The sequence below is a fragment of the Rhinatrema bivittatum genome, unplaced genomic scaffold (genome assembly GCF_901001135.1).
Source record: "Rhinatrema bivittatum unplaced genomic scaffold, aRhiBiv1.1, whole genome shotgun sequence".
Lineage (NCBI taxonomy): Eukaryota > Metazoa > Chordata > Amphibia > Gymnophiona > Rhinatrematidae > Rhinatrema > Rhinatrema bivittatum.
The window spans coordinates 18,379-44,777 of record NW_021821112.1 but is presented as its reverse complement, the minus strand read 5'-3'; the positions used below and the strand labels follow the sequence as shown (position 1 = coordinate 44,777).

The window sequence follows — 26,399 nt, the reverse complement described above, 5'->3', positions numbered from 1 at the left end:
GAACAAAAAAAACCCCAAATGAAACGAAAACAACAACAAAAAATCCTAACAAAATACAGGAGCTGTGGTCCCAGTTCCGACTGAAACTGCTCAGGAAGCCTAGGATCGGGTAGATCCATTTCCCCCCACATTCTCCACCCCAGAAAATAGCATTAGTGCGCCAAAGTAGAACATCTGACGTCCCGGAGCTTTCCCCACTCTCACCCCCCCCCCACACTTATTTATTTAATTCTTTTTATATACCGAACCTTTCACTTCCCGTGGGTCCCTAGAATCCAAACGGGGCAGCAGCGACCCCTGCTGCTCCTTCGGGGCCCAGCCGCTTGGATTTCCACAGACCCACGGGCCATAAATATTTACAACTGCAGTTGTAAATATTTATGGCACCGCAGATATTTTTTTTCCAGCAGGTGAACTGGGCCAGGGCTAGTGTCCCTTAAAACACAACATAAGCAAAACAATGCAATTTTGGTTTTTGTTTTCAGTTTAGAAACAAATGCATTTCGCTTCCGAAAGCACATCCAAAGCAGTACTCTGAATGTACAGCGCTATATGCAGTGTTGGTGCTTTATAAATAGTAATCATTGCTTGTACTAGTGCGTGTGTATATCGGTGCTTTATAATCGTAAGCACTGCTGACTGTACAGTGCTGTGTACACGTATGGCGTTTTATAAATAGTAATGAATGTGCTCTGGGGTTGTCCAGCGCTGTTAACCGCTTTTAATACACAAAAACAAGGAAACCGAGGTAACGTTTTGTTTTATTTAGTCTTTAATTACAAAATGAGGAAAAAGTATCAAAAATATATCAACATCAAGATAAGAAACGTAAGTTTATTTTATATAAAAGGCATCCAAAAATCTTATAGAAGGGCTTTGGTTGGCTGGCCGCGGTTTATTTATGGCTGTTTCTATAGTAACAAGAGGCGGAAATCCTGGAAACCGGCAAGTGAAGGAAGCCTGGGTGACCCGAGGGCTGCCCCCCACTCGGGGGCCGTGCAGCGGGTGCCACCATGGCTCTTCAGGGGCTTTGTCCCCATCCCCTCCCCTTCTTTGTATCTCTTAAGGGGACCAGATAGGGCGCCATTCTTCCCCCAACCCACACAGGGGGCCGACGGGGCTAAGGCCGGCCCTGCCGGCCCCCCCACCACGGTTATCCCTACTACATCCCCCCCCCCCCCCCTTGCGGTATCTCTGCCTCTTCCCTTTGAAAACAAAAACCGCAGGTGCCAGAATGCACCGGGGTGTGAGTGAGAATGGTCAGATAAACTGGGGGCCGTCTCTAATGCAAACGCTTCAATCCTTTTTCTATCTGGCCTCTCTCTCCCCCACTCTTTTCATTAATTTGCCTCCCTCTCCCTCCCGCTTTCTCGATGCTCTCCTCATCTCTATCCCTCCCCGCTTCTCCCACCTCCTTCCCCGTCTCTCTGCCTCTCTCTTCCCCCTTTTTCTCACCTCTGCTCTCTCTCTCTCTGCTTCTCTCTAAATCTCTGCTTCTTTTGGGAACTGCTTCTCTCTTTCTCTTAACCCTATTTCCGTGATCTTTTCTGAACCTCTCTTTTTGAGGTTGGGGACAGTGCAGGACAGACAGACTCCCCCTCCCCCCCATGCCCACCCTGCCACATCCTCAGAGAGGGGGGCGAGAGAGGCAGCTGCAGACAAGGAGGGCAGAGGATGCAGAAAGCTCCGGCAGTCGCAGCTGACAGTGGCACTTGGGGAGGGGGTCGTCCTTCTTGGGAGGAGCGGAGGCCAGAATCGGTTCGGGGTGGGTCCTACGTCAGCTTCTCCAGGGGCTGTGTCTCCGGGAACTCCCCCAGGTCCCTGTCGATGATTTCACTCACTATAGGGGGGGAAAAAGGGGGAGGGGTGTGTGTGAAAATGAATTACAACAGCCTCACTCCCTTCAGGAGTCTCCCTGCTTAAGAAATAATCCATGAACTCACAACAAAAGGATGAACGAGACACAAATCAACAAATCAAAATGAAGCAAGAAAGAAGGCAGGAAGCCACGGGTTACGGGTGAATCTTCGAGGCTTTTCAGTTTTGACTCCTTATAAAAAGAGCCTCACCCAAGCCCACATTCCACCTTTGCCAGCCCAACTTTCGACCCGACCGGTGAATATATTTTGTCCCCGCCCAACTTTTTACAGAAGTTAAAAAGCACTAAGAAACGATTAGGGGACAGGGAAAAACTGCCACATATAGGAATGGAAGTGACATAGACCTCAATCAATTCTAAAAAGACTCTGCTCTCGAGGAGCTGGCAAACCTGAACGTGGGTAAAGCCACGGGGCCGGATGGTATTCAGGGAAGTCAGAGAGGTTGTGGGTAGCCCTGCTAGCGGGACCTTTTCGATGCTTCTTTAGGCTCGGGGGTGGTCCCCGAGGATGGAAGACAGGCCGGTGTGTGGTTCCTGTTCATGAAGACTGGAAGGAACCAGGAGGCTGGGAACTAGAGGCCGGTCAGCCTGACCTCAGTGGTGAGAAAATTAATGGAGTCGCTGCTAAAACAGAGGACGGTGCGGGTTTCTGGAATCCAGTGACGTACAGGATCAGAGGCAGCATGGTATTCTTTTCTTTGTTTTACCAGTGGTAGGTCTGTCAGACAAAACCTAGTCAACATCTAGGTGATCAGCAAGTTGGATCAGGGGAGAGTGCTGGATATGGCGTACTTTGATGTCAGTAAGGCCTTTTGGCACTACGTAGGCCACGTGATAAACAAACCGAGCACCCTTGGTGTGGGCCGTAAAGTGACCGACTGGGTTAGGAAACCGGTTGAGTAGGAGTCGACAAGGGGTAGTGCTAAATGGGATTCACTCCGAGCAAGGGGTCTTCCTAAGGGCTATCAGGAAAGGTTTGCTTTGCTTTTTTTGTGGATGATACCACAATCTGCAACCGGGTTGACACCCTGGAAGGTGTGGAAAACATGATATTTGGGGGATAAAAACCCAAGGGAGTGATATAGCGCAGGGGGGTGAACTTCTTCTGTGCACAAAACCGGAGCGGGATCTGTGCGTGATCTTAAGGTGGCCAAACAGGTAGATAAGGTGACGGCAAAAACCGGAAGGATGCTTGGGTGCACAGGAGTGAGGAATAGCCAGTAGGTAAGGGGAGGTGATTTTGCCTCTGTATAAGTCTTTGGTGAGACCTCATTTGGCTACCAAAATGGTCCTTGGTCTTCGCCATAAAGCACATGGGCACAGACAGAGATTTAAACATGTGTACCCGAGCGGAAAGGCGGGAAAGGGGAGATGATATAGAGACATTTACGCACATCCAGGGATTAAATACACAGGAGACGAGCCTCTTTCAGTGGAAAGGAGGGGGTTCATGAGATGAGGGTGAAGGGGGGTAAACTCCGGAGTAATCTGGGGAAATACTTCTTTACGGAGAGGGTGGTGGACGCCTGGAACACTTTCCCAGTGGGGGGCGGTGTTGGCAGTGGGGGAAACAGTGCCCGCGTTCAAGGGGGCATGGGAGAAGCACAGGGGATCTCTGAGGGAGAAGGGGACTGCGAGGGAGGCGAGGCTGGGCAGATTGCACGGGCAGCAGTGCCTTTATCTGCCGTCGTGCTTCACGTTTCTACGACGTCCACCGTCTGGGCAGAAGAGAGAAAAGAGCGAGGCAGAGTAATCAGAAAGTGAGTTCCTTTTCTCGCTGAAGCCAGAAGGGAATACCAGTTGCCCTGGGGCAGAGGGAATTAGTGATACACAGACAGTGGGGCTGCAATGCATGGAAAGAATTTAACGATTTCATGCAGTAAATGTATTCTTCACCTCTGATCCTCCCATCCTCCTCATTTCCACACCCTATCTAAGCCTCAGTTATGCTCCTATGAGCCACACTCTCTGCAGTTTGGGTTGTTTTTTTTTTGGTTTCTCATACCTTCCTCCAGCGTTATCCCCTCGACCGGAGCTCCATGGAAGGGGTCGCTGTAAGCAGCCGGGGTCGGACCCCCACGTCCCTCTCCTGCATTGGTGGCCTGGTCAGCGGAGGTGCCAAGTTCTAACCCGGCCCCATTCTTGACCCCCTGATGTAGACCCTGCACGCCACCCCTCCCCACCGTGGGCTGTGGCAAGGGCTGGAAGTCCGCAGGCGGGGCGGGGAACGCGGGGCTCGCTGGCAGAGGAGGGTTGGACGTTGGCGTGGACAGGACGCGGCAGGGGTGCGGGGAATCCGGGGGCAGAAAGCCCCGGGGGAGATTCAGCTGAGGGGGTGGGAAACGAGCACGAGGCAGGCACCAATTCGGCAGGGCGGGGCGGCACCCCCGTGGGCACGTAGCGCCGGATCGGCCCCCCTCCTCCTCATTCTCCCGCGGCCTCTCCTCGCGCTCACCGCTCGCGGGGGAGACACCGCGGTGCGGAGACAAAGTGGCGGAGTGGCTGAAAGGTTGCGGCGCACCAGAGTAGCCCAAACGGCTGGCCTGGTAGGCAGGGGGCTGCGGGGACCAGGGCACGGGGCTGGGGGGCAGCGCCTCCACGTGAGGAGGAGGGGGGGGCAGGTGAGGTGAGCCTGGCGGCGCCGCGTGGGAGCTGTGCCTGGCGGGCACTGCCAGGTGGCCCCCCACCAGGCCGTTGCTGTTTTCCGAATAGGCGGGGGGACACTCAAAGCCCACGGGCGTGGCTTCCGAGAAGCCCCCGCTGTACGGCCCGTGGCACTCTGGGGGCGCCGGGAAGCCCTGCCCTGGGCTCTCCGCACCATGAGAGCGCAGCGAGTAGTAGGGTTCGTCAGTCGGCAGGTCGCAGAATTTGTGACAGTGGGGAGGGACTGGAGACAGGTGGGTGTACGAGGGGGAGAGGTCCATCTCAGGGCTTGTACACTCAAAGGGCCCAGCTTCAGGCTGGGGGAGAGGGAAGAGGCAGGGAGGGGAGAACGGCAGGGAGGAAAAGGGACTGACGGAGACTTCATGACTTGGTTCTTCCTTAAAAATAACTGTAATGAAGAATATTAAACTATAATTAATGCCAGGCAATTATCTTTAGCATAAAATCATACATTATAACTTGTGTATGAGGTACAGTGAGAAGGTGGGCGTTTTATCCTTACTATAGGGTTATGTATGTAGTATAACAGGTGTATGAGGTATAGCGAGGGAAGCATGGCTTTTATCATAATATTAGTTATACAGCATAAGCTTAACGTATGAGGGACTGAGGGTGCCGGCATTTTAATCCTTAATTTAAAGTTATTCGGTGTAATTTGGGTAGGGGAACAGAAGTTTTGTCCTGAATAGGAAGTTATGCAGCATGACTCGTCTCGCATGGATGCGTCTCTCACCAGGGAGGTATTTGAAGGTTTGCATGGGGCTCCTTTTGCGCCGGCCGTTGGATACGTAGAAGTGCACCTGCAGAGGCCTGGGGATCCTCCTGTTCCCGTATTCTGGAACTTCCAGGGACAGCACGTGCTGAGAGGGAAAGAGAGAGAGAGAGAGACCGTCACTGTACAGACAGAGAGAGTGAGAGTCATGGACGGAGGGGACGACAAAGGGGGACCGGCGGTGAACATTGTTTTCCCCCCCCCCCTCTCTATGGCCTGACAGTACCTTCCTGCTCCGTTCCGGGCTTCCAGCTCACTTGGAATCAGCTCTAGTGGGCTCTGCCACCGACAGCTTCCCCTATCCCATGCCCAGCTCAGCTCGGCCAGAGGCCATAAACCCTGGAACTCAGCCAACATGGACCCTAAGTCTGGCCACAAGGTATCTCTGCAGAGCATCGGCCAAGCCCTCCCTTCGCTTCCCCTTCCAAGGGCTGTAAACAGCATCAAAAGCCAAGTCACGAAAGTTTCGGCAGCCACTAGGTGGCACTGCAGCCCATGAAATGCAGAGGAAATGGGATCCCCCCCTTCTCCTTTCTGGACAAACCCAGTCAAATACCAGGTTTGTTTGTTTTCATTCTCCCATTCCTTTGCTGCCCGCCTTTGAAGAAATGTAAATCTTTTGCAGATGTGCGCTCGGTCTGGCTAAGCTGAAGACCGCCTCCTGATGTCATGGATGACACACATACGCACATCGTGTTTCAACTTCAGCTTAAGCCCAGTGACCTAATGGCACTCTGCTCAATTTTCTTTTCTTTTTGAACTGCTGCGCACAGCTGCGACACATTTGCAGCCTCCCACGTAAGCAAGCGGAATGCCAACGCGAGACCAAAACGCTGCCCGTCTCCCTGGCCCGATCCGACGTGAGAGAGGACATGTGTCAACAGTGACATCAACAGAAAACAAAATGGCCTCCTCTCCAGGCCAACTGCTCTGGAGATTAAAATGTCGCCTAAATATCTTTGTAAACACTTCTCTCCGGGTTAAAATTGGTGCTGCCTTCCATGTAACAGACTATTCCCGATAGGTTTCAGGCAGTTCCCCTTCAATCTTCTCTTCCCCTCTTGATTCGCAGTCTCTAAACCGCCTTCTTATTTTCATTTGCCGAGGGGGCCTGAGTCCGATTAGGGGTTTGGATTTAACCTCTCTCTGGGATATGATTAGAAATAACATAAGCATATACTTTAAGGTATATCAAACAGTGTCTGCCTTTAATTTTGTGTAATTTTTTTTATGTTCTGGGGCAGACAGAGTTTAGTTTGGAGGACTTAGGCCTGACTTAAAAGTCTGAGGATTCTTTTCTGCCTTGCTTTGGAAAAATGAGTAGAATGGGCTAAGACGTAGCAAGAGAGAAAGAAAGACATTTACAGTCAGAGTAAAACAAGAGAGAGAGATGGCCATAGACGGAGAGGAGAACGTAGGAGACAAGGTGGTGTGGAAGATTCACACCTGCAAGTCGGAAGGAGAGAGACAGGAAAAAACATCTGTGAATAGTTTACTTGCTTTCCTCATTCAGATAAGAGGAAGAGTTTGAGTGAACTGATCAGAAACATTCCTTGGAGCACGCTGAAACTGTGATGCCAAATGTTGGTTTGTGGGAGAGAGTTCCTAAACTAGGCCGGAATTAGCTTCCTTTTACCTCGTTGCTCTTCTGCCTGTTCACCTCTGCCTCCTCCTCCCACTGCAGCTTCCCATCTGTGGAGGTAAAGTACAATGCACTTTCCATCAACCTCTGGTGCGTCAACGGATCTCGCCGTTAATCCAAAAGACAACAAATCCATCCATGATGGAGAGAATCTGCAGCCAAATAATACATTCCCCCAGCTCTCAACTGCCCAAGTCATCCCTCTTATCTTTCCACTGATCAGGACTCCTACTTTCCTGTGATTCTGCGGTTATATGGTAATTTTAACAGACTCGATCTTTGGATGCAACATCAAAGCAACTGAAGCCCCAAATTCTGTTCATGGCTGCTGCTCTGTCCATAACCCTTCCAGCCAGAAATCTCTTACCCCAGCAGCCTCTAATACCGCTCTCTCTTCTTTTCTCCCTACCAACACCCAAACCCTGTAACCACCACAGCTCTCTTTTTTTTTCTCCTGGCCAGCATCCATAAACCAGTTAGCTCTTTAAAATAACCATTAATCCATGATGATGGCATCAGTGCAATATTATAAACCAATTAACCAGCCAATCAGTCCTTCGGTCAGTCAACCCATTAACCAATCAACTAACCCATTAACCAACCATTGACCTATGTGTCAACCAACTACTCAACTAATCATCAGAAAAGCATAATTTACCTGGGCCTTTCTCCAGGAAGATGACCTTTGACTCCGGAAGGAAATTCAAGCCAGAGAGAACCATCTCTTCTCTCCCATTGACCGAACATGCTGTGATGTTATAGCTCTCGATCTGGGGAAGTTCCTGTGCTGAACGTTGAGCTACAGAACCCGCAGCACCGAAGGAAGAGGAAAGAAAAAAAAATAAGACAGTAAGGAGAAACCAAAGACACGTGGAAAAAGATATCGGATGGCCAGACGGTTCAAGGTTGCCAGGGCCAGGTTGAGGTCGCCGGTGTCATGTACGGGAATACTCACAGCACTCAATGGGGATGGAGGCCACCTGTAGAGACAGCACCTTCCCACTGCCCTGGGGCACGTGTACGCGGAAGACCAGCCTCACCCGCGTGTTCTTGCGTCCGATGTCCGTCTCGCCCTTTCGCAGCTCGATGTCCGAATTCCGTAGCTTCAGGATCCCTGCGCAGTCAATGCTGGAAGGGTAATGCACAGGAAACCACAATCAAATATCTCCACAAAAAAAAAGACAATGCACGGGCAAGTGACGATACCAAGTATTGCGATTAAATGCTTATTTCTGAAGGGATAATTCACAGGCATTGCGACCAAAGGCCTTCCTTTCCGGGAGGATAATGTTCAGGCACGATAATCAAATGCCTTGACACCGAGAGCACGATGAACAGACATCACAATCAAATGCCGATTTATAGAAAATTATAATGCAACCCAGCAACTACTTTTGATGGGATGACGCCCAGGATATTATGTTCAAATGGCTGTCTTTGAACGGACAATGCACAGGCAGTATATAAGTTGCCTATCTCTGCATGGTGAATGCTCAGACACTACAATCAAACACTCGTCACTTGAAAACATAGCAAATAGGTACGGCAACAAAATCCCTCCCTTATGGCCACATAAAGTATTATAATTAAGCACCTGATAAATGCCCAGGCATTACAACCAAACCTCCGCTCCTGAAAGGAAAACGTACAGATATTCTAACCAAATGCCTCTTCCTACGACACAAGAAAGGCACAATAAAGCTTGATGATGATTTATCCATCTCTTCAAAGACCTGGAACTCGCTTCCCCCCCCCCCCCCCTCGAACTGGACTACCCTCCCTTCCTGTGTCCCTGTTTACTTTGATGCCATGCCGTTCTCGGGGAGCAGAGACATCTCCAGGACCTTGGTGCCGCCGGTCACCACCTCGTAGCTGGAGGTGGACACCATCTTCCCGGTGATGCGGTGGACCTGGTAGAAGGCGTGCGGCCGCAGGTTCCTCTCGTCTGCTGTGCCGATGAACATCTGGAGGGTCAGCGGCTTCTCGCTGTACCCCGTCAGCTGGAAGACACAAACGGGAGAGGGGGCAGTGAACCTCCCCCCAAACTACAGGGTCACTGGAGCCTAGCCCTTACCTCTCATCCCCATTTTCCCCCCCCTCCCCCCCCCCAAAAAAAAATTCTCACTGTCTTCGATGGATTGAGGTGGTCATCTCGGCACAGTGGCTGTGTTGCTAGGCCTGACCAGTCCTGGTTTTTGTGCCCACTGCATAAATGGGGGGAGTAGTAAAACCAAGTTGGCTCAGTTTTGCCCTTGATGACCTGGAGCTTGACCACACAGGTCAAGTCCCTTCCCAGCAGGGCTTAATCCTGGATTGGGTTCCTGCCGGGGACAGATTAAGGGTGCCCCCATCGCACCTGGGGGGTATCCCGGCCTTGAGCTCGCTGTACTCATATTCATAAGTAAATAATCCGAGCCATGTAATTGTTCCTTCCCCACATCCTTAAACCGTCATTACTTCCTGCTTCTGCCTCTGGAATGGGACATTAGTTCTCGCTATGCTTTCTGATGCATAAAACATCTTTATTTTATTTTTATTGTATGACTAAAGGTTAAGGAGACTTCTACCCTCTTCCCAAGTGGCTCCCGTTCCCAGAAGACAGTGTTCACGCATGGTGAGAGGGTAGGTGTGGGCATCACTGGAGAACAGAGAGGAGTAATGAGACAGCCTAGGCTCTTCCATTTCCTCTGATCCTGGATGGGAAAGCAGAGAGAGAGACAGAGAGACAGACACCAGACCCTACACATGTCCAGAGAGAGAGAGAGGACAGACACAGACCCTACACATGTCCAGAGAGAGAGAGAGACAGACACAGAGCCTACACATGTACAGAGAGAGAGAGAGAGACAGACACAGACCCTACACATGTCCAGAGAGAGAGACACAGACCCTACACATGTCCAGAGAGAGAAAGAGACAGACACAGACCCTACACATGTCCAGAGAGAGAGAGAGAGACAGACACAGAGCCTACACATGTCCAGAGAGAGAGAGAGAGACAGACACAGACCCTACACATGTCCAGAGAGAGAGAGATACAGACACAGACCCTACACATGTCCAGAGAGAGAGAGAGAGAGAGAGAGAGAGAGAGAGAGACACAGACCCTACACATGTCCAGAGAGAGAGAGAGACAGACACAGAGCCTACACATGTCCAGAGAGAGAGAGACAGATTAAGAGGGCGCATGATAGAGTGCTGAGGCAGGAGACCCTTGTGAAGAAGTCTCTGGAAGCAGCGGTGGTGGGAGATTGGGCCAGTGGTACAGGTCACTGGGGCACAGGTGGTAAATGCATTCTCCCCACTGTCTCCCAAACGCAGAGTAAAAAATAGCACAGAGACCTGCAAGGGTACATTTTGACCTCACTCACGGAGATGGGAAAGCATCCACCTCGCCCAGAGAACGGCAAGAGAACCCTCCAGGCAAACCAGAGACAGTCTCGTTCACGGCCGTCGGAGAAAAAGAGAAGGGCACGAGATGGAGAACGCACACAAAAAGCTGGAGAGGAGCAGAGGGAAACAGAGAAGGAGACAGAGTGAGGCAAACAAAGACACCAGAAAGCATAGATGGATAAAGAGAGAGACAGGCAGACTGAGTGAGGACAGAGAGAGGGGCGAGAGCGTGGGAAAGGCCAGGGCTGGAGCTCGCTCCGCAGGACTCAGCCCCCAGCTGGATTTCATCTGCAGTGGGCAGAGTGGAGGGGAGCGGCTATGCGATGCCAGGAAAGGGGTGAGGCGTGGCGAGAGAATAAGGTGGGGGAGTGGATGGGACAATCGCCCGGGGGGGGCAAGTCTAGAGGAGGTTAGATTAAGGGCAAGAGTGAACAGTAATGAGAGCAAAGGGGGCCCAAAACGCCCCTCATACATCCCTTGGGGGGGGGGGTGAGAGGCAGGAAGTCTGAGGAGAAGAAGTCGATGTGGGGACGTGTACTATCCCGGTGCCTTGTGAAACCTGTAGCCCCTGAGGCTTCCAGCAGCATTCAGGTACTAAAATGCATCTGGAAGAGGGGGTGCCGGAGAGAAACCAGGCCAGGCACAAGGTTTTCTTCCAGCTCGACAGCTCTAGGGGCTTGGCGAGCGAGAAAGCAAAGCCAGAGGAAAACAACAGACGGAAGAATGGTGGGGACGAAAAATATGAAGAGAGAGGAGGAGAGGAAAGGAGCAGACTTTGTGTGTGGTCTGGCAGCCATTTTGTATACCAGTGATGTCATTGATGACATACATGCACCACATCTTACTTCAGCATAATCCCAACAAGTTTTCCCCTCCGTGTTGCACTCTCGTGACATGTTAACAGCTTCTGAGCAAGAATGAAATGTGACATGAGGAAGTGTGTCATTGATGATCTCATGGGGGGAAACAAAATGGCTGCCACCGCCACCACATCCACTGCATGTACCGAACAGCTCATAAACCAAGAAAGATATTTTGATGTGACAGAATAATTCTCTCATTTCAGTCTGAGCAAGCCCTGGGCCTACTGTCAGAAGGGCTTTCAGTAGGGTCAACATAGAGTTCCAGGTCATGGGGGATTGGCTGAGACAGTCCTGGCTTTGCCCCACTGTATCTCTTGCACCTGTGGCATTTGTAGTTATAGTTTATCTTAGAAAGACAGGACTACTAGTCCAAAAGTACACTGAATGGGGTGGGAGTGTCGTTTCTGATGACACAGCCATCTGATGACCCTAGTCTGAAGTTGGTTGGCCGAGTCGTTTTGACTGGTTGCGTTGATAGAGTAAGTCTTTCTCAGCGTAACTGAAGGAGGGCTGTCCTTACCTTGACTATGGGATGACCCCCCGGGGAAGCTTTCACGGCCCCCCCGGCTGCCTTCGGTTTCATAATGGGCCCTGTGATGTGTGCGTGGCTGGACATCCACCTTCAACTCATACTGTTCATACTGACTAGGGAGTGGCCAGTCCAAAGGGGGCAAGGCCGATGACCTGAGCAGGAGACAGGGTGAGGAGGAGACACACAACAGCTGTCAGTGCACCTCAGTATTGCCCCCACAGCATGTCCTGCTATTACAGTACCCGAGCATTCCTCCCACCCCCACCCCCACCACCAAAACCACAAACACACGCACAGCTGCGAAAGAGTCAGCAGGGTATGATCTGGTCTCTCGATTCAAGGGGGTGGGTTGGTCTCCCTGACAACTCTGTGTATACATAGAAGATGTGTGGTCTGCGAAATGTAAGCAGAGACATCAAGCCTGTTATAGAGGGGGAAAAAAAACACAAACCCCCAGGAGAAATGATACCTTAACATACAATGAGAGTAAAGGTGGAAAGGCAGAGGGAGAGCAGAAGTGGAACAGACTCTGGGAGGAGGCGTTAAGGCAGGGGGTAAGACGTGAAATGAAGAAACATCACCTGAAGATGGGGATGTGACCCCCGATTCTAGCCTTCGTCCAGGCAAGGGGAGAGGGCACTGCCAGGTAATCCATGGTGCCGTTTTCCTTCCGGAAGGGGGGGTAAGCGCCGGCCGTGTCCTCTCCGCCCCCGGCAGCCTCCTCCTGTCGCACCAGGGCCACCGTCTGCTCCGTGGAGGTCTTCCTGGCCTTCTGCGGGATGTTGTCCGGCTCCGCTGACGGGGGAAGGGTGCAGGCGGGGTCCCTCTCGACGGGGGAGCCTTCCTCCGCCGTTCCACCATCTCCCCTCCCAGAGTGCGGCGCCGGGGAGGCGGCTCGCAGTTCGGAAACGGATCGCCTCCTCTTCCCGCAGGGCGAAGGGGAGCGGGAGGCCCGGCCAGGCCAGGGGTCCTCCCGCGGAGAGGGGGCAGGGTGAGAGGGAAGGGCTGCGGGGCCACTGCTCGCCCCAGGGCTGCGGGGATCCGGCGGGGGAACCCAGGGAGCAGCGGGAGGCCGCCTCGTTGAGCTCGGAGTCCAAATCCTCGCACATCTGCTGGAGGGAGTCGCAGGAGGAGGCCTCGGAGGAGAAGAAGCTGAAGGAGGAGTGGCTGCTGGGCGGGGCTGGGGCTCATCAGGGCCTCCCGGTAGCTGTAGGGGTCCAGGGGCAGGTAGAGGTGTGGTCCCGGGGGGGGCCCGGGGGTCCCAGCCGTTGGCGTAGACGCCCTCCTCCTGCGGGGGAGATGGTGTGTGATCTGAATGCTGGGGCACTCCAGGATGCGGGAGCCCCCGCCCAGTTGCACGTAGCGGGCCGGCTGCCTCTCGTAGGTGTCGTTGAGGTCCGCTGCGGGGGCCGGGCGCGGGGGCGGGGAGAGTGCATGCCAGCCCGGTAGCCCAGGCCGGGGTCGGGGGATGCCCAGGGGCTGGTGAGCGGCGAAGGTGGAGGGGGGGAGGTCTGTCGGCTGGCCATCTGCAGCAGGGGGAGAGCTCATCCGGCTCCAGGTCTGCGAGAGAGATTAAGAAGGGCACGGGGCTGACAGAAAGCTCTCTCTCGTGGATGGGGAAGGCTTTAGTGCGGTGGCATTTGCTGAATCCTTCTCCCGCACCATCCCGGGACCTTCTAACCCTTGCAGGCGTGGCCCTCCCCGCCCCGGCCGCCCATACTGCCTTCCTCCGGCCCGAGCTCCCCTTTGACTGGCTGGAGACTGCACGCCCTGGCCCCCTCCAGACCTGCTGCCTCTTTCGGCACGCAGTACCAGCGATACGTTCGTTGCCCAGGGAGACAGTAATTAATATGAGGCATTAATGTGTTTTCCTGCGGAAAGGTTGCAGATGGGAGGTATTGGATAAATCGCTAGCCAGGGGAGGAAACGCAGGCCATCTAATTTCCTCTCTGGCAAACAGTGGGCCGAGAGGGCTGTGAGGAGGCTCCCACTGCTGCTGGGGGCCCCCCCCCCCCCCGACAGGGGCCACAGCTCTAAGGAAGTTCCCATTGGCCCTGAATCGCTTAGGCTTACGGGAGGACTGGTTGTGGGGATCCTCTTGATGTTTGGGGGCAAGGGGCGGGGGAGGGGGGGGCGTGTGTGTGTGTGTGGAGAGAGCCCGTGTCTGCCACTCCGCACCCCCTCCCTCCCCCCCCTCCCCGACCTGTCTCTCATCAGGGAGCCGTCGTGCACAGCGTCTACCGGTAGTTCTTTTACCGTCCGACTCTCATCAGGGAGTCATCATCCCGGATGCCTCTGGCTCCTCTTTCTCACCCTCCCCTCGCCTGGCTCTCATCAGGGAGCCCTCGTGCTTGGCCTCTTTCACCGCGGCTGCGTCTCTCCTCAGGGGGGCCCGTCCTGCAGGGCTGAAATTAGAAATCGCAACCGGCCAAGTTTCACCCCCCCCCCCCCCCCCCCCAAGTCGGCCAGGCTTAACGTGAACCCTCCCTGCTCGTGCTGGAGGGTAAGGTGCGGGGCGGGGTGGCGTGGATGCTGACTTTGCTTCCTTACGCTGAGAAAAGACATAACACATGGAGTCAATTAACTTCCCATCTCTCTTACCAAGGCCCCCACCACCACCCACCAGGCCAGAACACACGACATTCTCCCGGCGCAAGGAGCTCCGTTACCCTGGCAACCCTCCCTGCCAAAGGCCTAGGGCCTAAGTCAAAACGTATGTTGGAAAATCTAAATAATAATACCCAAAATATTCTAAACAAAAAGGGTAAATGAAAAAAAAAAGAAAAAAAAGGCCCGAGCTCAGAAGGAGAGAGAGAGAGAGAGAGAAGCAGAGGGGAAAAAAAAATAAAGAGAATGAGAGGGCCAGAGATTTACGAGGAAGATATCTATGGCAGTGCGGCCCCCACATGCAGGCAGAGTATTGGGGGGCACTGTAGGAATGTGGGACCCTGGTACTGGTGAGGGCTGGATACATTTACAGCCGCTTAACACAGACATTGAGGCGAAGGAGTGGCAGACAGGAAGAGGCAGGAGATTATTAGCCCGCTATGTGGCTCCCAGTGGGAATTATACCCCACATTGTGTGAGTGAGGTGAAAGACACATCCCCCCTTTCTCCTGTATTATGGAAGAGAAAGGCGATCAAAATAACTAAGAGGGGAAATGCATACATTCCTATATGAGCCAGAAGGCACCTCACGCCTGCCCTGCAGCATCCCCTGCTATTCCAGTACTGAGACCCTCACACACAGCTCTGCCAATGCACCTCACTCCTGCCCTGCAGCATCTCCTGCTCTTCCAGTACTGAGACCCTCACACACAGCTCTGCCAATGCACCTCACTCCTGCCCTGCAGCACCCCCTGCTATTCCAGTACTGAGACCCTCACACACAGCTCTGCCAATGCACCTCACTCCTGCCCTGCAGCACCCCCTGCTATTCCAGTACTGAGACCCTCACACACAGCTCTGCCAATGCACCTCACTCCTGCCCTGCAGCATCTCCTGCTCTTCCAGTACTGAGACCCTCACACACAGCTCTGCCAATGCACCTCACTCCTGCCCTGCAGCACCCCCTGCTATTCCAGTACTGAGACCCTCCCACACAGCTCTGCCAATGCACCTCACTCCTGCCCTGCAGCACCCCCTGCTATTCCAGTACTGAGACCCTCACACACAGCTCTGCCAATGCACCTCACTCCTGCCCTGCAGCACCCCCTGCTATTCCAGTACTGAGACCCTCACACACAGCTCTGCCCATGCACCTCACTCCTGCCCTGCAGCACCCCCTGCTATTCCAGTACTGAGACCCTCACACACAGCTCTGCCCATGCACCTCACTCCTGCCCTGCAGCACCCCCTGCTATTCCAGTACTGAGACCCTCACACACAGCTCTGCCAATGCACCTGACTCCTGCCCTGCAGCACCTCCTGCTATTCCAGTACTGAGACCCTCACACACACACACACAGCTCTGCCAATGCACCTCCCTCCTGCCCTGCAGCACCCCCCTGCTATTCCAGTACTGAGACCCTCACACGCAGCTCTGCCAATGCACCTCACGCCTGCCCTGCAGCACCCTCTGCTATTCCAGTACTGAGACCCTCACACACAGCTCTGCCAATGCACCTCACTCCTGCCCTGCAGCACCCCCTGCTATTCCACACCTGAGACCCCCACACAGAGCTCTGCCAATGCCACCTCACTCCTGCCCTGCAGCACCCCCTGCTATTCCAGTACTGAGACCCTCACACACAGCTCTGCCAATGCACCTCACTCCTGCCCTGCAGCACCCCCTGCTATTCCAGTACTGAGACCCTCACACACAGCTCTGCCAATGCACCTCACTCCTGCCCTGCAGCACCCCCTGCTATTCCAGTACTGAGACCCTCACACACAGCTCTGCCAATGCACCTCACTCCTGCCCTGCAGCACCTCCTGCTATTCCAGTACTGAGACCCTCACACACACACACACAGCTCTGCCAATGCACCTCACTCCTGCCCTGCAGCATCTCCTGCTATTCCAGTACTGAGACCCTCACACGCAGCTCTGCCAATGCACCTCACGCCTGCCCTGCAGCACCCTCTGCTATTCCAGTACTGAGACCCTCACACACAGCTCTGCCAATGCACCTCACTCCTGCCCTGCAGCACCCCCTGCTATTCCAGTACTGAGACCCTCACACACAGCTCTGCCAATGCACCTCACTCCTGCACTGCAGCACCCCCTGCTATTCCAGTACTGAGACCCTCACACACAGCTCTGCCAATGCACCTCATTCCTGCCCTGCAGCATCTCCTGCTATTCCAGTACTGAGACCCTCACACACAGCTCTGCCAATGCATCTCACTCCTGCCCTGCAGCACCCCCTGCTATTCCAGTACTGAGACCCTCACACACAGCTCTGCCAGTGCCCCTCACTCCTGCCCTGCAGCACCCCCTGCTATTCCAGAACTGAGACCCTCACACACAGCTCTGCCAATGCCCCTCACTCCTGCCCTGCAGCATCTCCTGCTCTTCCAGTACTGAGACACCCCACACACAGCTCTGCCAATGCACCTCACTCCTGCCCTGCAGCATCCCCTGCTATTCCAGTACTGAGACCCTCACACACAGCTCTGCCAATGCACCTCACTCCTGCCCTGCAGCACCCCCTGCTATTCCAGTACTGAGACCCTCACACACAGCTCTGCCAATGCACCTCACTCCTGCCCTGCAGCACCCCCTGCTATTCCAGTACTGAGACCCTCACACACAGCTCTGCCAATGCACCTCACTCCTGCCCTGCAGCACCCCCTGCTATTCCACACCTGAGACCACCACACAGAGCTCTGCCAATGCACCTCACTCCTGCCCTGCAGCACCCCCTGCTATTCCAGTACTGAGACCCTCACACACAGCTCTGCCAATGCACCTCACTCCTGCCCTGCAGCACCCCCTGCTATTCCAGTACTGAGACCCTCACACACAGCTCTGCCAATGCACCTCACTCCTGCCCTGCAGCACCCCCTGCTATTCCAGTACTGAGACCCTCACACACAGCTCTGCCAATGCACCTCACGCCTGCCCTGCAGCACCTCCTGCTATTCCAGTACTGAGACCCTCACACACAGCTCTGCCAGTGCACCTCACTCCTGCCCTGCAGCACCCCCTGCTATTCCAGTACTGAGACCCTCACACACAGCTCTGCCAATGCACCTCACGCCTGCCCTGCAGCACCCCCTGCTATTCCAGTACTGAGACCTCTCACACACACAGCTCTGCCAATGCACCTCACTCCTGCCCTGCAGCACCCCCCTGCTATTCCAGAACTGAGGCCCTCACACACAGCTCTGCCAATGCACCTCACTCCTGCACTGCAGCACCCCCTGCTATTCCAGTACTGAGACCCTCACACACAGCTCTGCCAATGCACCTCATTCCTGCCCTGCAGCACCCCCTGGTATTTCAGCACTCAGACCCTCACACACACAGCTCTGCCAATGCACCTCACTCCTGCCCTGCAGCACCCCCTGCTATTCCACTACTGAGACCCTCACACACAGCTCTGCCAATGCCCCCTCACTCCTGCCCTGCAGCACCCCCTGCTATTCCAGTACTGAGACCCTCACACACAGCTCTGCCAATGCACCTCACTCCTGCCCTGCAGCACCCCCTGCTATTCCACACCTGAGACCCCCACACACAGCTCTGCCAATGCACCTCACTCCTGCCCTGCAGCACCCCCTGCTATTCCACAACTGAGACCACCACACAGAGCTCTGCCAATGCACCTCACTCCTGCCCTGCAGCACCCCCTGCTATTCCAGTACTGAGACCCTCACACACAGCTCTGCCAATGCACCTCACTCCTGCCCTGCAGCACCCCCTGCTATTCCACACCTGAGACCACCACACACAGCTCTGCCCATGCACCTCACTCCTGCCCTGCAGCACCCCCTGCTACTCCAGTACTGAGACCCTCACACACAGCTCTGCCAATGCACCTCACTCCTGCCCTGCAGCACCCCCTGCTATTCCAGTACTGAGATCCCACACACACAGCTCTGCCCATGCACCTCACTCCTGCCCTGCAGCACCCCCTGCTATTCCAGTACTGAGACCCTGACACACAGCTCTGCCCATGCACCTCACTCCTGCCCTGCAGCACCCCCCTGCTATTCCAGTACTGAGATCCCACACACACAGCTCTGCCCATGCACCTCACTCCTGCCCTGCAGCACCCCCTGCTATTCCAGTACTGAGACCCTCACACACACAGCTCTGCCAATGCACCTCACTCCTACTCTGCAGCACCCCCTGCTATTCCAGTACTGAGACCCTCACACACAGCTCTGCCCATGCACCTCACTCCTATCCTGTAAAACTCCCTGCTATTCTAATATTGATACCACACAGTGTCTCTAATTCCATCCTGAGTATATTCTACTTGACTGGCCTTCTGGTAAAGTAATTAATGGGTAGAATTTGCCTAAGTTTGGCTCTAGGGACCCTGATACTGTTAAAAAAAAAATTCCTCAATAGCTGGAAATTTCCCCGAGCCTATCTCTGCCAACATTCCATCTCCACCGGCCTTACCTCAGCCACTTCCTGTCCGAAACCAAAACACAGCCTCACACTTTCCAGATCAGGGTCATATCCCCAGCTGCCCCTCCCCGACATACTCCCTAACGATACAGGAAATGCCGCTGGCGATGTCGAAGGTTATAGCCCATCACTGAGAAAACTCAAATCTGCAGCAACCTGTCCCCCTCCCCGTGCAGCTCTGCACCACCCCCTGCTATTCCAGATTCCTGCCCTCAATACACACACACATACAGCTCTGCTAATGCACCTCCTATGCTCCTACTCACATTATACACATATAGAAGACTTAAATCTATTGTGCTATGTAGTTTTGTTGTACCTATGTATATTTTTAACATAAACCACTTAGAACTTTGGATTATGTGGCATATCGTGGACTCTCTCCATGGAGGTGCGCTCCAGCAGTGGCCACAAGGTGGCAGTATCCTTTTATTTGAATAGACTATAGTGACACCTTAAGGCCACTGCTGGTACTGCAGCCTCATGTTTCCTGGACAAACAAGTGTTATCAGAATCGATCCATCCAAAATATGCTTGCAGGCAATAATGGACAAATATTTTCAGTGAAGGCAGGCCACACGTGTGCGGGAGCAGTTCGTCTGCATCGGAGCCACAGGCAGTGGCTCGGGAGCGAATGCTGCGGGGCCAGAGACACACGTCGGCTGTCGTGCACTGCATCAGCAGGCTGCATCGGCAGCAGGGGCCACTCAGCGAGCATGATGGGCAAGGCAGGAGGCCACAAATGCGGCATGCACAGCCAACCTGAGCTTAAAATTAAGTGATTTCCCTTGTGGTAATGGTGAGGGAGAGAAAGTAGAGGTGTGAGAGGTAAGAGCAGCCAGGACGGAAGGGGAGGAGGGGTTGAGGGGTGAGGGAGATGAGTGAGGGGGTGATGGGAGTGGATGGGAAAGAGGAGCGAGAGGTAAGGGGGAGATGGGTAGGGGTGGAGGGGGTGTTTCAAGAGAAGTATCCGTTAGACCCCAAATCTTTTGCATGGTTTCAACCAGTATGAAAAAATATAAGTAGTAAACCTTTAACACTGTAAATTTTTCTGTGGCCTCTCGTGGACTACTTTTAAGCTGTCACGTTTTTCTTTTTCACTTGACCCTCATTAGAGCCTAATACCTCTGTAAATAACTTTTTTTTTTTTTTGTGACTGTTTGCAGGTCGCGTGTATTATTAACCATATACTCTTAAATTATTAACTAGAATATCACAATCAGAGCCCGTCCTTCGTGCGTCTTTCGCGCTATCCATCGTGTCTCCAAGGTCCTGGGCGTGCCTTCTTCCTCCTCCCCTCCCCCATCGGCGCCGCGTCCCACGAGGCAGGATCCGCACCTTCCAGAGCGGCCGCTCCGGCAGCCTCTGCTCCCCCCCCCGGGCGCGCCGAGCCCTCCTGCTCCCCATTCGTCCTGCTGCTCCCCTGCAGCCCTGGAAAGCCGTCCGGGAGCTCCGTCTTAGCGGGAGTGACTCTTCCCGTCTTGACCCCCATCTCCCTCCTCCTCCTCCTCACTGAGGGCTTCCGCATGGTGGCGCGAGCTTTCCTTCTCTCTTCACTGCGGAAGACGGTCTTCTCGCCTCGTGCTGGATGGCGCCGTCGGCTCGCTCACCCCTAGCCGGATCCTCCCCCTCCCTCCACTGCAGCGGCGTCCGGCCCCCCTGTGGGCGCACGGGGTGGCACGCTGGGCTCCTCCCACCACGGGTCTCCGGAAACGTGGCGGGCTGGGGTGGGGGTGGGGAAGGTACCGGTTGCTGGCAGCGCCCTCTCTGCGGGCAGGCCCTGAAGGCGTTCCCCGCTTCAGAAAGTGGCTTGCGAGCGGTGCCCGAGCGCGCAGCTTCTGCCGTGACCCGCGAGGCGCCGCACGTGCCGTAACGAGGCAGGATGCAAAGCCGAGGGGGTTCCCCCACGTCCTCTGCCAGGTTTCAAGACGGGTGCCCTTGCACCCGAGCTTCAGTGCCGCCTCGCCGGGGTTACCGAGAAGGCCGCAGGACGCGGTCTTGCCTGGAAAGGTTTTTCTCCGCGTCACGAGTGCTTCATTATCGAGCCCCCGGGGTTGTACTCTGCCGGACTTCCGGGTGCTTCCACCGAAACTCACCTAAGTAACCGGACCTTCTGAAACTGAAACTGCAGGCCTTGCCCGGAGCGGCTCACGGGGGGGGGGGGGGGCGCGTTTAATCGGGATCCTGCCACCGTATTTAAGTCTGGAAGCTCCTCCGTCCAGCTGTGCAGGCAAGCAATGGGAGGCCTGCACCCCTCCTACCCACCCCCACCCTTCTCTCTGGCCTGGGGAGCCTGAGGGCTGGGTGCTGGGGTATCTGCGGGGCGCGGGGCCTCTCCTTGCGGCCCGCAGCTGACGCGTTGGCCCCCTCTGCTCTCTTCATACAGCCTGGAAGAGTTTGCACAAAGCTTGGAGGAGCATTTCTGGCCGGGCTCGCACTGGAGCTCTGCAGGCCTTGTAACCGTTTCTCAGCTTCTGTTTAAAGTGTCTGAGTCAGGAACGCTCTTGTGTACATTAAAGGAAATAACTGTCCTTGCTGTCTTTCTCCTGCTTGCTTTGATTCAGCCTCGTTGCCGTGCGCTCTCTTTTTTTTTTTTCTTCCTCTATTACAAATTCTCCGCTCCGGCTTTTCCTGCTCTGTAACTTCCCAGCTGAAGTTTCTTTGGCGTTTCGACTCACAGCCTTCTTCCGGCTGAAGTTCAGGGACCCTCCCCGCAGCGCTGAGATTCTTTGCCTCTCCGTTTGTTCTTCCTTTCTCCGGATTCGGAAGCCTCTCAAGACATTTCCTCAGCTTTTCGGGTCGCCCCGCCGCACCACTGCTGCTCCGCTCCCGAACCCTGCATCCGAGGCCGTGGGTCTGGACCGGCCCGCTCTCGTGTCCTGATGAGGTGCAGCGGCCCCCCCCTGCTATTCCAGTACTGAGACCCCCACCCCCCCACCTACACAGGGTACCTCGGCCAACGCACCTGAATCCTGCCCCGACCACAGAGGATGCCCGACAAGAGGGCAGGAGTGGGAGCCGCACAGTCACACACAGTCTGGTTGGGGAATTCGTGGGGCAGGCGGCGCCCATCTGTTTCCCATCGGAGACGCGCCAAGCCCTGGTGGCACGAGATGCGTGCGCGAGCATGGACGGCTTCCCTGCCTGGCTCGCGGCGGGCATCGTAAAGACGCAGGGAGATGGAAAACAGGGGCCCAAGGGAAAGAGATGGGGAGGGGAGCGGGGAGAGGGAGAGGGAGAGAAACTTCCTCAGGCCCCTAACGTCAGCCTGCAGTCCCTTAATCTGTAGCCGTGCATGCACAGGGCGTACGGGAATGGATGGACAGAGGGACGTAAGGCCAGAGAGAGGAGCTTGGGACGGTCACTTCCTTCCTCGGGGTCCAGAAAACGAGACAGCTTGCCGTGGACTCCGTAGCCTTCCAGCCCGCCAGGCGCTGTGACGGCTGAGTCTCCCGCCGCGAACATGTGCGGGGCGAGACAGCTATGGGCTTTAAGGAGACCCAGCAACAACTGCCCCCCTTATCCCCCTCCCCCCCAGGCCCTGTCAGCTGTGATCGGGCCGCGTCCGTCTGCAGCGTGTGTTCCCTGTCGGCGGACACGCAGCCTACGGGTCCTGCGCTCCTGCCCGTGTGCAAGGTGCATGCCCGAGCGAGCTGACCGGGGTGGACACGTCCGTGTGCATCTGTACGCGTGTCTGCATGGGATGCTTCTGGGAGAATGCCCGCGCCTGGGACTATGCGTGTGGAACGAGGTCTGCGCCTATCATAGCTCCACGCTCATCGGCGTCTGCACGTCTCCATGTGCGGCTGGGTGCCTGCCTGTGCCATTTGTACATACGCGCATCTCCGTGCATGTGTGTGTGTGCGTCTGAGTGGCCCCGTGTGTGGCAGGACGGGGACTCCGCACGTAACTTACCCTGCCCCTGAAGTCCCGGCTCCGGTGGCGCGCTTTCCCTCTCGTCCTCCCCGAAAATCAGTCGGAAATCCAGTTCCTCATCCTCACCCCCGGCTGCTCCCATCCTGGCTCAGTGAGGAAGCGTTGCCCTCTCCTGCCCTCCAAAAAAAAACCAAAACAAAAAACCAGGAGGACCCCCCGTCCCAACTGCAGGACAAATCCAGAACAAGAGAGAGAGAGAGAGAGAGAGAGAGAGAGAGAGAGGGTCAGGTGCTCTCCTCCCTAAACGTTCCTGCTCGCCCCAGAAAGTTAACGCAAGCTGGACTCGGCGAGGCTGCGGTGTGCCTGAGTGCCCGCTCGCCGCACGAAACCTCCTGCCACGGGACAGGAACAACTTTAAAGTGGCTCGCCACACCTTCCCTCAGCATGATGGCATCTCTCTCTCTCTCTCTCTCTTTTCCACACGTTTTTCTTTCTCTCTTCTTCTTTCTCTCTTTCTCGCTCTCTCCCCTCCGTCCTTGGAAATTTGTGAATAATAAAAAAAAAAGAGACAGGAATGACAGGGCTCTGGATTTTAACCCCCCCCCCCCCCCCCCCGAGTGTGGTCGTGATGTCATCGCCCGCCCGCCCCTCTCTTCTGCGGTTCCACTCCCGGCCCTTCCTACTGGGACCTGGCCCGGCCTGGAATGGGCCCCCCCCCCTCCCCTCCTCCTCCCTCTCTGCTGCGATTGGCTGGCCCGTGACCCATTAACCCTCTCCTTCCCAGGCCCCAGCTCACTGCTTTTTTTTTTTGCCATTAGCTTTTCCTCCTGTTCTGGAGAGGCTTGGAAGGGAACTGCATTTAAAGCGGCTGCGATGAGGTCTGAGGCCGCTTACCGTTATTTCTTATTCCTAATTCTTCCTACCTTGGATTTTTATTACCCAGGATTTATTTTTCTTGCTTCCTTGATTTGGTCTTAACTCCTGATTTTTCTTCTTTTTGTTATTTTGTAATTGTACTTTATCTCTTATAATTTTTTTTTTTTTTTGCAATAAAAGTTGTGCAGCTTTTATCCCGGCCACCTCTTCCCTGCGTTCCTTCAGCTGTCCGTGCTGTATTCCACCCTTTACGTTTTACTTTGGGTCCATCCCTGCTTTTTCGGTTTACCTCCCAGTGCATTGTGGGACATGTGGTCTCTGCTTCTTCCAACGTTGTGGCAGGACAATCTTGCTCTGAACCTACCTCGGCTGGGGGCTGCGAATTGGCTGCAGATCTTTAGGACAGGTGGAGCCGTACCTGCCTTTACCTGCTAGAGGGAGGCTGTGTGCAGATCCTGCTCCTGAGGCAGTGACCTAAAACCTTTATTTCCTTAGCCTACTAATTTTGACGTATTTTAGTTCAGTTTGTGTTGAGGCACCAGTCCTCGCTTTTAGTCAGAGTTTATTTCATGTCTTTAGTCTCTTATTTGATGTTTGTTTGAGGGGCAGGCAGCTCCCCTGCCTTCCCCTGTACACTGACTGCAGCCTCTCTCCCTTTTCACAAACTTTTCTTAGTTTCAGGGGGAAGGTTTAGTCAGGCAGGTGACAGGTTTTTAGGGTGAGTTTTGTTTTAGGCAGGGTTAATTCCAAGGCATATTTCCTTTATTACTTGCTTTACAGTTTTACCTTCTGTCGTGCTCTGTTCTTTAGCCTCCCATTGGAGCTGAAGGAAGAGCTTTATTTCAGCTGTTTTGTTTGATTTAGTTATTTAATTTCAACCCTTCCCCCAAAATTGCCTTTTCTGATTTTATTTTAGTTTTATAATTTAGAAGAGCAGCAAGCTCCTACCTTTTTATTTTCTTTGTTTAATCTCTGAGGCTCCTGGAGCCCTGGGAGGGGGGAGGGCTCAGCCCGGCCACAAGCTCTGAAGCCCGGCTGAGCTCTAATCTGACACCTGCTGCAGGCCTTCCCGGAGCAGCCAAGGAGCCTGCTTTTCTAAGCAAGTTTCATTCCAGTTTTTTGTACTTCTCGCTCCCTGGGCAGTCTCTCTTTTAGATTTTGAAGCAAAGTTCATTTAAGACTTCAGTTATTTTTAATTTGACATGTTTAATTATTAATAAATAAAAAAAAGTCACCCTCTAAGCAATTCTTCACCTCCCTTTTATTTTTCAGTAGCGGCTGCTGCAATCCTAGTCCCCATTGCCAAAAAACCTCAATAAAAAGAACAGCCTGGGCCATGGGGAAGAAGGAGCCTCAAGCAGGTTATCTGTGACTTTCTGGTTGGCACCCCAAAAGCTGAAGCAACAGCAGCACCTCCTGTCGCTGCATCCTCTCAGCAGCAGCTACTGCTGCCACCTTTGCTGTTAAGCACAATGCTCCTGTCCCAGCACTGTCACTCGCTGGAGCAGAGAACTCCTCTCCAAAGATTTTTATCATCCAGCTTGGAGCGGGGGAGACGTTGCAATACCTAGGAGTCTCCCTGTCAACGGCGGAGGCCCCGGTCCCTGTCAGCTGGCATGCGCTGGCACCAGTTGGACTGTCCTGAGTCTGGCCCGGACCCAGAGAAGGTTGCTAGATTTCTTCTGGGCCCGGGAAAGCACAGAGTCTCCGCGGGGGTTCTGAGCCTCCCACTAGGAGAGGGCAGCCCAACCTGCAGACTCTGTGGAGGCTGCTTTACCCGTCTCTTGCAGTGGTGCACGCTGGCCTGTTACCATCTTCTATTAGCAAAACAACCAAACCCACGTACGGGGAATAAAACTTTTTTTTTGTAAATAAACTCTGGTGGTCCGGTATCCTTTATCTCGGGTAACAACCAAAGGGCGGAAGTTTCCTCGGTTCAAAACACCGTTTTTGCTTTTAACTTGTGTGACAAAAGTGAAATTGTGTGCTATTATATTATATTATATATATATATATATATATATTCCAATTATTACGAACATAGCAGCAGTTTAAAGTCACTCTTGTAAAGCTCGCCTTATTAAACACAGGCCTTTTCATGTCCCTAGAACTAACGATTCGCCAGACTTCAGATAGTTTCATCAAGACGCTGCGCAGCCGCCACACACGGTCAGCATTTCGGCATCCTATGCCTGCTTCGGGGGCCGGAGAGATAATGTGGTGCAAAGCTGGCATCTTGATGCTGCTGCTGCTTTCTTTCAGGGGGGATTCATTTTGAGGTTGTCGGGTTGATTTGGCGAACTCTGTTGCCATCTTCGCCAGCTGTGCATCCTACAATATGGCAGCACTTTTTGTACCCATCTGAGAATTTATGGCAGGAACCTCCTGAGGCCCGCCAGTCTCCTATCAAGATCTGATTAAAGCCCAGAACATACATCTGTGGCCGGAGAAGCCCGGGTGGCCGTGAGTTCGGAGTTCTTAGCCGAGCCTTTGCTCTTCAGCTCCTGCCTGGGTGTGAGCATGGTCGAGTCCCCCGTGGTTCGCCATCAGCTGGAGCCCCAAAGGTCAGGGATCTTCTGGCCTACAAAAGACAGGAGTGGGTGACCCCAGGAGACACCGGCCCATCTCATGGGTCACCCATGCATCTGCTCCAGGAGATCAGGAGCACCCACCCTGTCTCACGGGCAATGCCCCTTCCACGAGGGGGTTCTGCAGACTTGATGTCCCCACCCGACTCGGAGCTCCGTGCACCGGATCTGCTTATCAAGTTCTGTGCTTCGCCAATCCCCCCTCGACCTCCCCCACCCTGACAACCC

General features: G+C 54.2%; 1 protein-coding gene across 1 annotated transcript; it reads right to left on the bottom strand.

Annotated features, from left to right (window-relative positions):
- Window positions 1-1,605: 1,605 nt before the first annotated feature.
- LOC115082460 (nuclear factor of activated T-cells, cytoplasmic 4-like) lies at window positions 1,606-26,105 on the bottom strand. Its single transcript, XM_029586689.1, is given in 13 exon segments — window positions 1,606-1,840; window positions 3,885-4,931; window positions 5,277-5,403; window positions 6,952-7,007; window positions 7,616-7,756; window positions 7,913-8,085; window positions 8,758-8,957; window positions 11,734-11,775; window positions 11,777-11,897; window positions 12,327-12,574; window positions 12,576-12,918; window positions 12,920-13,305; window positions 26,019-26,105. Coding segments are annotated over 13 exon segments (3,039 nt in total). The 3' UTR covers window positions 1,606-1,772.
- Window positions 26,106-26,399: the final 294 nt, after the last annotated feature.